This window comes from Aptenodytes forsteri, unplaced genomic scaffold, assembly GCF_000699145.1.
Source record: "Aptenodytes forsteri isolate BGI_AS27 unplaced genomic scaffold, ASM69914v1 Scaffold15, whole genome shotgun sequence".
NCBI classification, from domain to species: domain Eukaryota; kingdom Metazoa; phylum Chordata; class Aves; order Sphenisciformes; family Spheniscidae; genus Aptenodytes; species Aptenodytes forsteri.
Window position 1 is genome coordinate 710,934 of NW_008795129.1, and position 15,637 is coordinate 726,570.

Here is a 15,637-nt window from a genome sequence, read left to right on the forward strand (position 1 = left end):
CTGAGGATAAAAAGAACTTCAGCAACATCTGGTCGGAGAGAGAGGAAAGGAAGGAGAATTGTTAGTATTCTTCGCACTGTAATTCAGCCCATAAGCTTGCACAGGGCACTAGGTACCAACCGCTGTTATTAGAGATATTCTTCTTTGTAGATTTAGGGAAAACGTCAGGCAGTGTGAGATTGTAGCCAATATTAGGATAGCTTCTGAATATGACAATGAAAGCATTTAACAGTAAACTGCAGGTTTTCTTTCTCTTGTCGCACTGGGTTTTCTTCTCTAAAGCCCCGTGCATCTGGGCATTGAGTCCTTACAAATTTCATTGCTGATTAACCTGTGAAAGGAAAGATCGGTAAGAGAGTGTCATTAGCGTAACACACATAGGCAACAAATTCTCATTACAACTTAATGCCATCCACACAGGCTGCAGAGGGTCACAGGGAACGGCTAATGGTAGCCGACAAATGTTGGGTGTATTAGTCACAAAACATTTGCTGAATTCCATCAGAATGTCGTGACAACCTTCACAGCTAGTCCCAGCGAGCTGCCGGAGTCAGTGGAGTTTGCCTGTGACAAGCCGTCACTCTGTCTTGGTTGAGCTTTATAGCACCAGTCAAAGCAGTCAGAGAAGATTGAAGTGACAGAGGCCCACTGAGTAAATAGTGAAACATGCAGCACATCATGAAATATTCAGCCAGGGTGTAAAAGCTCTAAATGCTTTCTCAATTATTAGCACCTGCACTGGCTGCATACATCTAACACTAACAGCATGTTAATTGCCACAATTTGTTAGGGTAGTTGTAGGAGAAATTTCAAAAGCGTGAGGCATTCTCTAGCGTGTCTTCAGTTCCTATCTCACCTTCAGCAAACCCGCTCCTTCCTCCTAAAATCAAGTACGTGTGTGTGCATACACGCGCAAACACACATCCACATCCAAAGTCAGGGAGGAAAACTCAAAATTCCTGGCCCGCACACAAGGTGACTTTGAAGGCCCCGAATCTCGAGCAGTAGACTTTTTGTGGGCAAAACCCAGATTTAGTATATCTACCTGAGAAAGGCCTAATTGCAGACTTTAACAAACACAGGTTAAAGGGGAGTTGTGTTGTTCCCAGGGGTGTTTTGCCATTTATTTTATATATGGAGAATTTTATTGTAGGGCAGAATAAAAAGTAGCCAAGACATTGTTTTACTGATGTGCAAAGGCTAACAGACTACGGTTTATTTTCAAACAACACCAGGGTCCCTACTGGTCGTATAGTATTCTCGTTCCCAGTGCTCAACATACGGAGCAGTTCCACTGCAGATCAATGAGGGTATATTGCTTTAATGCTCCAAATTTCGTATGAATGATAGCAAGAGGGTTAAGACAAAGGTGACAGAGTCCAAGGATATGCTAAACAATAGTCACTTAATGAGGCAGCCACTTGGCCTCGAATGGTCTTTTCAGTTCTGTCCATCCCCAGTCATTACTCAGAAGTTCCAGACTCAAAAACTCCAAGTAAGTTTGCAGAAGTTATAAATGTGTGCTAGAAAAGCAGTGCTCTTGAAAATGTCATGTTGACTTCCTCGCAATAGGTTTGTTGGAGGTGGGATTTAGGGTTTTGCTTTAGGCTGTTGTTTTCCAGGCAGGCTTTTTGGGGTTGCAGCTGTAGCATGGCATTTAGCATCGTTTTCAAGTTTAATTGATCATAACTGGCATTATATGCTTTTCAAAACCCTGAAAAGATGGTATTTTGTTCTTCATTTTAAGTCATGCGTATATAATATCTGCCATAAGAACCAGAGAAGCTATTTTTAAACTGGGGTTATGGATGAGGGAAAATTAACTTTTGCTCCTTTTCTCCTATGCATGGTATACATGCCTTTCTTTTCCTAGCTGGAATGACCAAATGCTTTGGTCATTGCAAGCTATAAAAGCCAACATCTCGATTAAAAAAACCACTATGGATTTTAATTGGTAGAAGGTGGTTTCTTCCCATAATTTTAATTTTTTAAGCAGATGACTTTACAGCCCTGGAGAACGTAACAACTGCAGCACTAATACAAGCATTTCCACAGTAACCTGCCAATGTGACTCAAGCATGGCTTGACAGGGCCATCTTCAAGGGTGAGGGGGGCAGAGAGGCTCTAGAAGCATCCAGTCCGTGATTTGGCTGTAAGGGCAACAACTGTAATGCTTTGTGTAGTATGAATTTTAATGGGAAGAGGGTGTCCAGAGCCCTTAGGCAGATTTGACAGCCTTGGCCTCTGTGTGTCCGTCTTAATTAATTTTTAGTATTTGAAAACAGGTTTAGATCATCAGATTAATGACAGTGTATATGTCCAAAGTAGTAATACAATTTTATTACTGTATTACTTCATAAAATGACCACGTTTTAAAAAAAAAAAAAGGTCCAAAGATCAATTCAGTTTTTAAGTACATAAGCCAGTGTATCTTCTAACATCTGAGGACAAAGTTGGACCTTGGTAGTAAACAGTTTTCACCCTCCATAGACATCTTCAGGGATCGCTTTACTGAGAATGAAAAATCATTGATTAAAGAGAGATTAAAATAGTAGCTTAGCCCAGAAGATTTAAATTTAATAAACACACTTACATGTAAAAACCCCACAGATTCTGAAACACAAAGCGTGGCTAGTCTTACCACGGTTTCCTTCCCAGGCAATAATCCATTCTCCTAGAGTAATAGTAGTACAATAGTATATATTAGCATACTTTCTTTTTGTGTGACCCATCCTGTTTGCTTCTTTTAAGGCTCCCACTTGCTGTACTCCAAGCAGTGAAGCAGAGGATCCAAACAGTTTATCATATTGCAAATAAGTGCATGTATTGATTTAAAAAAATATATATATATTTTTTAAATCTCAATTTGTTACCTAAAACTTCAAAAGGGAATTGTATCTGATGATTCACATTCATCACCCCTTCCATAGCACACTTCTGTTTAAACCTAAGATAACTAGAAAATACAGTATTGAGGTAAAATGCTAATAAATCTTTGGCACAAGCTACTTTGAATATTCCCTTGTAGGATGCAAGGCCCTTACCCAAAAGAGACCTATGCTAGGCTTTAAGCACACACACGCTAAAAATTGTCTCAGACTTCAAGGCAGTTGACCATAATTTGATGTCAGATATCTGTTATCACCTGCTTTGTTGCAAGATTCCTTTCAATTTGTATCATTTCTGTGACTGGGATTAGAGTATTGCTAAATTCTCATTTGTGCCAAAGCTTCAGATGATCTATTTAGTTTTAAATCTCAGAGCAGAAAAGAAACACTGATTAGAAAATCAGAATGTGGCATTTCTTACAAATTGATTTATTATCGTTTCTCTGATGAAGGGAAAGGGAAAAGGAAAATTCCTTCCTATATGCATCTAATTTCTGAAAGAAAAAAGAGAGGCGATTTGAGCAGTGAACTTTGCTTTTGTTTCAGTGCTGTGCTACAAAAGGCCGGTGGAGAAACGTCTCATGAAAGTTTAGGGGGGAAAAAAAAAAAACAGGAAGAAAAACTTTTCTCAATGGAAGCTCCTGAAGATTCCTAACCTTTTGGCAAAATTTCTTATTTTGAAACACATAGCTAAGACATTCCGTCAGAAAAAAATAACTAGGACAGAGTACCACTAAATGTTGTCTGAACATTAGTACAACCTTCAAATGGAATTGTATCCATGCTTGCAGATCTTACTGTACCACATGCAACGATGAGCAGCAAGGAACGCCCTATGAACAGCATCACAGTTAGCTCTCAGCCAAAACTACTACGGCTACAGTTCGCTGATGAATGGAGTAAGAGAATGCAGAGTCTAGATATTTTTCTAGAAATTAAAAAAAACAAACAAACAAACAGAAAGCCCACAACAAAACCCTTTGGTACAGCTTTTGCACCAAGAAGTCCCCTCTGCTTCCCACAAAAGAGGGAGCACGCTTACGCAAGGCCTTTCTTTACTAAACCTGGAGTAGGGTCAGAGACTCCAGGTAGTGCCCTAGAGACTCCTCTGCTGCCGGTGGGTTGATAGTGAAATGCACTGAACTGTAACTGTGTTGAGTGAATGTAAAAAACTTGAAAACATAGTGTTTCTTTTTCCAGATGAGTCTGACTTATGCCTTTGCCATGTAGTGCATTCCTTTTTCTTAAAGCATCGAAAGATTCTGGTTTAAAAGGAACATTGTATTAATAGTTTCTCAAGCCACAATAGTTTCTCTTAAGCCACTTTCTATGGAGTTGACCCTGTTTGAGTGAAATGAATGAGAATTTTCCACTGATTTCAATGGATATATAATCAGTGGCTATAAAACTACACAAATTAATCACCCTGATGGAATTAGAGATTATACCTTTCTTAGGCACATAAGCATAACTGTTTTAAGCACGGTAACTTATCATACTATATTCAGGGTAAATTAACCTATGTCATACACAGTGTTCTAAGTCTGCTTTAGTAGGCAACGCAGAAGAGAGGTTCTTACCGCAGTCTGCTGGCCCGTATGCTTAAAAGCAGTAAACTTTCCAGTTTTGAGAGTTCAGCCAATACAGGCAATTCTTTAACAGGCTTCAAAAGGCAAGCTGCTTTAAAATTTGGCTACCTGTCTCAGAGTACTTAGCATATTCCTACTTTGCAAATATCTTCTTCTTTGAAATGTTACAGTTCTGTATCAGGATATTTCAAGTATTCATGACAAAAACCTTAAGTAAAGACTGTAGTTTTGCCAGACGAAGCTCTCTTCCCTCCTTGAATTTAAGATTCTAGGGTCAGTTTACCCTGTGCCTTGTAAACATGGTCCTCTTTCTAATGCTACTGTATAATGCAATCACTTAGGGGTCCTCACTAGCATTTGAGTATGTTGGAGTCACTTAGTACTTAGCTTAATGTTTGATTTTAGCATATAAATTAAAGAACTGTATGCGTCTCTGCTTAGAAGTAACTATATTGCTGGAGAGCAAGTTTATAAAAGTGTCTTTTATTTGCTTCTCCTTTGAGAAGCCTTGTACTTTAAAATCTTGCTGCAAAAACACTTAGAAGGTTATCACAGGTAGAGTTGTCTGAGAAAATGGACATTGTTGTTTGGTATTAAAATCATGTTTTCCAGATGTGGGCATTTGTTAGTCAGTCTGCTCTAAAATGACATACTGTTGAATCTTTAAAGCGCTTCAGTTTGGGAAAGCAAAATATGATTGGGCAAATTGCTAAAATATTTAAAGTGCAGCCTGTTAAAGCTTTTACTGTGAAGAGCATCATGTCAGAAGTTGTATGTGGTAAAAGCAAGTAATTGGCTTTCCATACTTATGCCAGTCAGTCAGCATGGGGCTCTGCTTCTGTCCCTTCTACTTCATTGCAGATGCTAATAGCAACTCCGATATTTATTTTGGAGGGGTGGGACTGGAAAGAAAAAGAACTTTTATGGATGTGATGGTGTCAGAAAGCCCTGTTTAAAATTAGACTGTTATTGGTGTAGAAAGAGTATAGAAAATCTTCAAAACTGCACCCAAAATTTAAAAATTAACTTTTTTTTCTTTTCAGCTTTTGTTTAAAAGTGCCCACATTGAAAGCATGTTAAAGCATAAATACATTTCATTTTTTCACTTTTATCCCTCTTTGTACACAGCTCTTGGGATGTCTTTCCATCCATAATTCATAATATTTTCCACTTATGTTGTCCTCAACTTGTTTTTCCCCAGGCATGACCCCTTGTTAATTCCTGGCAACGAGCAGATTGACAATATGGATGCCAATGTAAAAAAATATGACTCTACAGGGATGTTTCATTGGTGTCCAGCCAAGGACATTGAAAAGGTCATTTTGGTAGGTATTGATGATAAGTTGTGTTTGAAAAGAGGTTATCTGAACCATAGAACTGATGTCTAATGGATTAATAAATTAATCTCTGCTATCATGAAATCCAGCGTATTGAAATCAGAAACACAGTGTGGTGAAATCAAAGCTAGGATTTTGGTTAAAGAATTATAATTCTATAAATCTGTATGCCGAGGGCAACAATAAAATCGGTCCAAAATAGAACATTTCTTTTTCATAAGCTGAAATTTGCATATTGAGTTTAAATCTTTAGAGAATTAAGATTGGAAATATTTAAATGTTTACCTACCCCATTTATCTCTTTAGACAAGGCAGTAATGGTTCTAATACAGGCAAGTGTTGCTTTGAATTATCTCTTATTTATTTATGTGAATTTTGCTCTCTTAGAACTTCTCTCTCAATTTCCAACATTTCAAGATGCCCAAATAGGCCAGAGTAAGTAGTACTACTACTCTGCCTTTCTAGCATGCTGCAGTGAGCCTAGTCTGTTTGTTTCGTTTGTTTAACTGGGGAAACCATCAAACTGACTCAAGTCATTAAAAATAATTAGAAGGCCTATCACAGTCTATTTTGCTCGGTGAAAGTTTGTGCCACTTGTGTTCATGTACTCATACCTAAGAGTAACAAGTAACTAACTCCAGATCTCATACGCAAAACTGATGATATTTGAAATGAGCTCCCTGGTGGATCTTCACTTTGTCGCACTTCATAAAGCTTTTCCTGAGCCTGCTCTCTTAGATTTTCCTGCACTGTGGCGTGGTGTAGCCGGCGATGGTGACAGCCCCGGTTTATTCTAGCAATCAGGGGTTAAAAGCTTGTCTCCACTTCTCCTCAGGGGTTTCTGTAATAACCGTGACATTGCCTGGAATTGCAATATCAGTGCTTAAACAATCAAGCAAGTAAATTCCGAATTCTAGAGACTGAGCTGTGAGACGGAGTTTGGCTGAACAGCTTTAAATAGTCTGCATTTATATGTATTCAGCAGGCAAGGAGGGGCAGCCCTGCTGTACAATACTTTGTAATAGACAGAGATAGAAATCTGCCTTCATGCTCTAAACGCATTCTAGCAGACAGCCTTCACATGTTGTCCCACTTTGAAAAGTGTTTCTCCAAAAATGGCGCTGTGGAGTGCCTCATTTATCATCTCTTGGTGATGCCATGTCAGTTTTTCCCCCGACTAGCCTGTGAATCTGTAAGTCTGGCCAGGTTCTTTCTGCTTCATGCATCATCACCAATAAAGACGCTGCCAGCAAAATGCTTCCCTGCGCCTTTTCAGACTCACAGTCCACAATTTATGTCTGCATTCATATCCGTGCAAATTTAACGCGGTCCTTAGAGACCACACAAGTACAAATTAGTACATAATTTGAAGATGATGGGATTTCCCAGGTTGTCTTCTAATTGATACTGGATGATGCCTCAATCAGAGAAGAATTCATTTTTCTGCCCAAGGTCTGTTTTGGCTCTGTGAGATTCCAGCACTATCAGGTAGTAAGACCTTTTTTGACATACAGTCAAATGTACGTGGCTACATATAGATCAATGACTATAGAGTGACATTTTTTAACGTAATTTCTTTCAAGACTTGGTCTCTGTCTTGTGAAGTCGGAGTATTCCAGTCCCATAGGCAGAGGCATGGGACAATTTACACCCTTCACTTGAGCATTCGCTCATGTCTTCTGCTGTTTGAAGGGCCAAGACCACTCTCTTGGTAGAGTTGTATGAAAATCAGTGTAATTGCCCCAGAGAAATTGAAAGCTCATGTATTTTTTAACTGATGAGAAAACCTCTAATCAGAGTTCCCGTTCTTCTTACATAATGAAAACCTCTGCTGCGTATTCCAATCTGTATTGCACATTGTCATGCTTCCGTAATTTAGAAAAAGGACATATACTATGGGTAAGTGAGGGGAACATTTTGCAGTTCACCATTGTCTTAGTTTTATTCAGTGGCAAAACTTCTATGTAATGGTACTGAGTGTACAACTTCTTGGCAATACGACATCAGTGGATCTGCAGCTACTTGATGGAGTGCAATAATGCTAACACTGGCTCCAGAAATGAAGGTAATTTTTTTCTTAATGAGACTTTATTTTCATCTTGGTGTTTGAGTTGCCAGCTCAACTGACATTACCACTGATGAAATTAATGCAAAAATTTATTCTTGTCACTGAGACAAGAAGATAATTCTGAACATCATTCAAATGTTCTCCATGAGACTTTTTTCCTTCTATCTATTCAACAACTCAGGAAGTCCAGGGGGCCTAAAAAGTTAGTCACGATCTTGCACACTAGTTTTTTCTTACTGAGAGAAGCTCTGTGGAGTATGGTGGGCACCCGTTGTAAAGCAGAGCAGTGTAGAGCGTTCTTTGATTGCTTCTCAGGGTAGTAGCAGCTTGTCCTAAAATAAGAACTTTGACTCTAGGAGGATACGGTCCTCAATTCACAAGATACGTGTAATATCACAAAGCCTGCTAAGACCATTGGGCACTCACGTTTTCCTTTTCAAATTGGTCCTGAAAAAACCCCACTAGTGATTCGTCAGCTAAGGCATGGTTTTGCATCTCTTTTCTATAATCCTTCTAATGGCTAAATGCGTAGTAGGTCAAATTCTGTTCTTAGCTAAACCCATAGTACTTTGATTGTAACCAGAGTCTTAATCCACATGTGCAGAAACGTATACAGGACCAGAATGTGGTCCAGTACAATGTCTTCCCAAACACTGAAGGATTTGCAAACAAGAACGAAATTTTCTTCTGCTGAGCACGTTTGATGAAGGATAAATAAGGGTAAAATGAACAGCTGTTATCAAACCGCTTCTTTGTGCATGAACAATATTGACAGTTGTGTTTTTCCTGGTTTAAAACTCAATATATGATTTAAGCTTCCCTTTGTTTCATTTCTCCCTTGTCTTTTTGTTTTGTTTTTTTTTTTTAGACTCGAAGTGAAGCAGCGATGACAGTTTTAAGTGGGCATGTAGTCGTTTGCATATTTGGGGATGTTAAATCTGCTTTGATTGGATTAAGAAATTTAGTGATGCCATTACGAGCCAGCAACTTTCACTACCATGAACTCAAGCACATTGTGTTTGTGGGTTCACTTGAATACCTGAGGAGGGAATGGGAGACACTGCATAACTTCCCCAAGGTTTCAATCTTGCCTGTAAGTCCAAAGCCATATTGTTGATACTTTGTTATTTAGGACACCAACTGGACAGATTCGTATTGACTTTGATCTTAGGCTTTTTTACTTTTGTCTACTTATAGGCCTGAGGACCTAGATTTTTCCCTTTACTGTGTCTATGAAAACAGAGCCCTCTGAGACCTTATTAGAAGATATTTGCCACAGTGTTTGGTTCCTCGTCATCCTCATCGGATGAATTTCAGCTGCCATCAAATGTATTAGCTGTGTTATATATCGAACGTGCACTGTAGTGCACTGCATGTAGCCAGTTCTGATGTTGTGATTTCCCTGACAGAATGACAGTAGTTATTTATGACATTATTTATGTATTTATACCCACAAAACCTTTGAAAAAAATTATTGTTGCTCTATCTATATTCATAACAACTGCCTGTAGGCTGGCCTACTTTATAAGGAACATTGCCATAGCATTTCGGTTCGGAGTCCTGCCATACTCATGTATGGAAGTACAGCAAAACCCTGACCCTACTGAAATCGATGAAAAGCTCCTATTGATTTTAGCAGGGTCAACCACTAAAACCACAATTCAGAGGTCCTTTTTCTCCTATATATCATTAGCATTCACTCGTGTGCCCAAAATGTAGAAACATGAGCTGCAGGACAAACAAATGAAGCCCTCCAAGCTAGCGATCTTAGGTGGTCATAGCTATAAATGACCCACAAAGACGTAGGCAGGAGGGAAACGAGCCCACGGTGTAAGTACGAAAGAGAATGCTCTGTACGTTACAGAGTAAAGTTAGTTTGTATGTTTTTATCAGAATGAAAAATTAGGAATTTACCAGTTCTTAATAATTACCTTTCAGCAGTTAAAAAGAAATAAATCAATGATGGATGTAACCTAAACTGAATAATTGGGAAAATAGCTATAGAATGGAAAGACTGCCTTCACTTCTGATTAATTCAGGCTGTAGGTCTTTGTTACTGTAAATGCAGTTTTAGTGTTAGCCCTTGGCTTTTTTCTGTAAACTGATCCAACAGATGGTGTCACAAGATTCTCTGCTGTCACAAAAATGGTGTCAATATCAGATTTGGTCAGTTAATATCCTCCTCTTCCTGCCAATCCCTTTTAATTCCAGTCACTGTGAAGGCTAAAGACTAAGGAATCAGAATTAAATTAATAATACTGTTGAACTGTGGAGCAGAATAGAATCCAGCTACTACTTCCAAACTATCCAGTATATAATGTGTATCCATGATTATCATGCCTGTTTGTAAAGTTTTGATTCTGAATTTGAAGAGGCATTAAGGAAATGTACACCACCTTTACATTCCCCAATCAGTTTGCACCCAAATTTAAAGTATTTTTGGACTAATTTCAAGTTAAACAGCTTAAATAGTTAGTTAATGCACCTTTAAAAATACAGAATATGTAAAGGAATTGTATCTTACACAGTAATCAAGGGTGCTGAAGACCACACAGACTTCATTACTGCTTTTTCTTTTTTTTTTCCCAGCCTATCTGGTTCAAAATGATGATATAAAGTTAAAAATATCAGCATTATTCTGATCTAATTATACTAATTTAAAAGTCTGCTAAAGTTTCTGAGATCATACTGGTAGGAATTATGTGTTAAAGGGAGGCCACTGAAACTCTTTTCCTGCTTCTCTGTGCTTTGGTTCACGAGGTAAAACTTGCTGCTGATATCTGATGGGGATGTGGTTACAGCTCAACATAAAAACATTTGTTCTGCTTTAAAAAAAGAAGTGGAAATTTCATTTAAAGTCTGTATTAAAGGAGGCATTTAAGCTGCTGAGTAAACTCTTAAAAAGTAAGCAAATGCCAATTTTAAATATCCTCAGGCAGCCTTAATTCTGTCCCTTTGCATAAAATCATTAGGAGTAAGCCTTTAATTAATTACATGGTTGCATATTATTTTTCCCCACAGGATTCCTGCTTCACTTGGTGCACAGTACAGACACAAAGGGCAGAATTAAGGTGGCAGGAATAATCATGTACGAACTCTTGAGTACTTTATAACTAAATCGTATCTGTTCAATATATACTGTTTTCCACAAGGTTTCATGCCTCAAATTATTGCAAGTAATGTGGAACAGTGAGGCTGGTATCTGAAACTAGGTGGCAATCACTGAATAAGAATTGAGCTCTGCCTTCACTTTGTACATTTTAAATTCAGTTTTGCATTGAATATTCTCAGTGGAGTTCAGGAGACATTCACCATGAGCGATCAGGAGACAGAAGAGTAGGGTCTTGACTCGGTTTTATGAAAGTCACTGTGTGACAGGGGGACAGCTTAGTCTTCTTATCATCATTAGGGTATTTGGGTACCAACCCATGTGAGGCAGCAGAGCAGAATCTCGTTTCCATAAAAAATCTTTTTTTTCCTGGACCTTGCAGCCCCTGTGACATAGACTTACTATTCTGTAACTAGAGATGTGGACTGTTGGATGTGAAAGGCAAGTGTTATCTTTAAACAAAACATAATGGGTTAAGCGTCATGTCTCGTTTGTGTTAACTATGAAAAAAACCCATGCACTACCACAACATTTAATTTTAGTTATTGCGTTCTCTGATTGAGAATTGTGGAAGCAGGGAATGTTGCCTGATTTGTGCCCATTAAGATAAAGTCTTGTTTCTGTTTCAAAGGGTTTAATCACACAGCTTTGAAGATCAGTGTGTTTTCCTTCTAGAAGCACCAAAAACATGCGTTGGAAAGGATTAACCTTTTTTGTGTATTGCTTCGGGTAGAGAAAAATAGCTTTATCCTGATTGCATTTCAAATGTGTAGGACACATAATGCTTTCCTGTTTAAATTGCTATTCTTTTGCCCAAGACCATTGTGACTCGGTAGTAGATAAATAGACATTTAAAACACACCCCTTGTTATATTCAGAGAGCCAGAGGTTGCCACATGATAGCAACTTAAATCAAGACAATTTCAAGTCACCAATGAGATGTAGAATGCTGGCATTATTCCTGTTTCTTGTTTGTTAGTAATAGCTTGACTGAGGATTGAGACTGCACCTAAAATGCTGCCATCAGCACCAACTACCCTTTAGATTAGCACACGTCTCCTATTCCCTGGCACATAGTTAGACCAGCTTAATGTCAGAGCATAAAAAAGATACTTGTTAAATAATTTCCCAAAGCTCCTTCTCAATCTTTAATTTGTTTTTTCTTTTTTTTTTGTCTCCCGCCCCCCCCACCCCCCCCCCCCTTTTTTTTTTTTCTCCCGGCCCCCCCACCCCCCCCCCCCTTTTTTTTTTTTCTCCCTCCCCCCCCACCCCCCCCCCCCCCTTTTTTTTTTTCTCTGTGCCAAAGGGTACGCCATTAAGTCGGGCTGATTTAAGGGCTGTCAACATCAACCTCTGCGACATGTGTGTTATCCTGTCAGCCAATCAGAATAATATTGATGATGCTTCGCTGCAGGACAAGGAATGCATCTTGGCGTCACTCAACATCAAATCTATGCAGTTTGATGACAGCATTGGGGTCTTGCAGGCTAATTCTCAAGGTAAGGACTGCCCTATAATACTTCTCTGCAGTGCCTACAGGGGACAGGACCTGGCAGGAAGAATATCCCTCACTCAGTAATTCAAAGAGCCCTACATCAGCTTGCTTGACAGTTAAACCTGCTGATTGGTATGATGGCTTTTAAAGGGACAGTCACGTAGTTTCTCTGCTACATCACAAAGCACATCTTGCAGAGGAAAAATGAATGAACGTGATACTGGCGTTTTTCCTCATTTTAAAATGTTCCTAAAAAATAGAAAATCATTGCTTTCTCACCCGGCCCTGCTCTGTGGCTTTCTTACCAGGGCAGTTGTTACATAGCCAAAGCTAACTCACACTCACTTTGGAATACCTGAAGCCTCTGTCTAACAAGATTTCTTTTTTACGTAAAGCACATTGCAACCACAGAGAAAAAGAGCTGAGTAATACAAGCCAAAAAGTAAAATAAAAAGAACACGAATTTTAAATTGTCTTTACAGTTCCTGTGCCTTCTTGCTCAAAAAGCCACTTAGAATTAACTCAAAGCTGATTTCTTCCCATGGTTTGCAATGTACTCATCCCATTTAAGGGCATTGGACAAAATCCTTCGGTCTTTGCTGAGAGTAGGGGACTTTCATAGGTAGCCAAAGGCTATTTTACACCAACTGTGTCTGTGCAAAGCAGCTGCAAAGCAGTCATAAGCACCCTGGCAAAGACCATCAGTGTAAAAACAATCATCTTCCCATCCCTGAAGGGTCTTGCAGCTTATGCAGCTGAAGTCCTACCTTCGATAAACCTATTAAGTGCTGCAGTAAATATTCCCTCTGCATCTAGCCCTGCTAAAAATGTAGGTGTAGAAAGGATAGTGCTTTGGTCTGCAGTTTCCCCATGAGCCTGACCTAGAGATAGTTTTACCTCAAGGTCTGCGAGAGCTAAGATTAAGTTCAGTTTTTCCTCTTTACGTTCTAATCAGGAAATAGGAATTATGAGCCAAAAATCAGAGGCAGCGGTGTAACTTCTTGAATATGGAAACTTTTTGAATGTGAAAAATTCTTTCTTAGAATCAGCAATAAAACTGTGGGATTTAATACTGGAACTAACTTGTACCAGGTAACTAAAAGTTTGAAATTTTCCAAGTCAGGTTGGATAGTTCTCTGGATAACAAGTAGATTTAGAGAAGAAGAGGAAGGAAGTGTTTTTCCCATGGGTGTTTGAAGTTTCAAATCTGTGGCCTGGAAGCAAAACAATCCCAAATATTTTAGAGTTCTTCCCTTAAAAACGTGTGAGACTGACTTGCTCACACTATGATAATTTATGATTAGGAAACTCATTGCAGAAGTGGAAGACGGGCATGGAGGTTCCTTGTTTTGCTGATTTAGACCTGGGATTTGAAATTTTGTATCTCAAAACCAAATGTGTACTTTCACTACCAGGCTATCGGCTATTCTGTGGTGGGTGTCTCTCAGTCTCCTATCATACATGTAATTAAAACCATCAAGAAACAGAATCTGTTTGTCTCACCCCTTTCCTCCCTTCCTTCCTGTTCTTGAGCATGGGCAGTCTGAGAGAATTTCCTTCTTCTGCCTTTGCTCAGAGGTTAGTCGTATTTCCAACACTTGGCTGTTGTATTTTACCTCTGGGAGTACACTGGATCTTAGCCACCCCTGAATGAGGCTGGAAAAACCTAGCAATATGAGAGTCCGGTGCACCACGTGAACACATCCATCCTTGGAGGTATTCAAGACCTGACTGCATAAAGCCCTGAAGAACCTGATCTGACCTCATAGCTGACCCTGCTTTGAGCAGAAAGTCCGACTAGAGACCCTCTGATGTCCCTTCCAGCCTGAATTGTCCTATGATTCTATAATATCCAGGTTGCTGCTACAGCATAGCCCCTATAGATCAGGAAGTGTAGACCGGGACCATGGTCCAAATCCCTTCAGCCCTATTCAACGTTGCTGATGCAGAGAAGCGGAGGCACAATAGGTTAGCACATACTTACAAGTTTTGGACATTTCTTCGGGTAAATATCAGTCTGCATGCAAAAAGAAAGTGTCTCTTTCTGTAGCTTTTCTGGGGAAACAGGGCGTAACATAAGGAGGTAACCGGCAGCCTATTTCAGTTGGGAACACTGACTAGGGAGGGGTTCTTCTAAAACCAGTTGCTTCAGAAAATAATTATCTTCCCAGTAAATTCTCTGCTTATGCTATCCACAACTCCTGAGTTGGTTGCATTGCTTTCAGTACAGTAAATTTTCTTGAAAGCTAGCTTTTCTGGGGAAACAGGGCATAACATAAGGAGGTAACCAGCAGCCTATTTCAGTTGGGAACACTGACTAGGGAGGGGTTCTTCTAAAACCAGTTGCTTCAGAAAATAATTATCTTCCCAGTAAATTCTCTGCTTATGCTATCCACAACTCCTGAGTTGGTTGCATTGCTTTCAGTACAGTAAATTTTCTTGAAAGACCTTGAATACAATGGTTAGACTGTCAGAAGCAATTAGATCAACAGATAGAACAAACTTAACTGGAAGTTATATCCAATGTGACATTTTTGTCTATGAGATGCAGTTTTAACGTACGGTGGACACAACTATCATGACAATTATATAAACCAGGTGATTCAACTTCTGCTGGTCAACAAGCAGCATACTAGAACCACCTCACAGCTCCTTACTGGCAATTAAGAACCTTTATTTACAGAGCGAGGTGTCATTTTACTTTTGCTTAAACATTTGTGTATTATTTGACATACTTACTTGTCCTTAACACATTAGCTGGTAGAAACCTTAAGTGTTGCCAATCTGAATTTTTCTAGATCTGAAGGTATGATTTTGAATTAAGTCATTCCTCACCAACACCATCCCTTGAAAGAGTGTTCTGTGCTGTTCTTTTATGTGACTCCTATTCCTGATCATAGGAAACACTGACATTAGAAAATCTGGGTGTGTGGAAGAATGTCAGTTGACCTATGACAGGGTGTTGAAAAGAGAAGAAACAAAACAAAGTATGTGAACAGCCTGAGAAACATATGGGCAAAGCTGCGAGATTTTTGGTGAGGGAATTAACAGTGTAATCTTACCCTTGCTATTCTAAGTAATAAGCTAGTATAATTCTGCAGTCACTAAGCAGTGGAATCTGATATGAAAACCTGATATATAATTTATGTTT

The 15,637-nt window shown here is 39.1% G+C and overlaps 1 protein-coding gene across 1 annotated transcript in view; it reads left to right on the top strand.

The window, feature by feature from the left end:
- The window catches only part of KCNMA1 (potassium calcium-activated channel subfamily M alpha 1), a 526,984-nt gene that overhangs the window by 464,296 nt on the left and 47,051 nt on the right, over positions 1-15,637 (top strand). Inside the window, exons 21-23 of the mRNA XM_019471725.1 lie at positions 5,679-5,802; positions 8,751-8,975; positions 12,298-12,490. Coding sequence (XP_019327270.1) covers positions 5,679-5,802; positions 8,751-8,975; positions 12,298-12,490 — 542 coding nt within the window. The remainder of the gene's footprint in view (positions 1-5,678; positions 5,803-8,750; positions 8,976-12,297; positions 12,491-15,637) is intronic.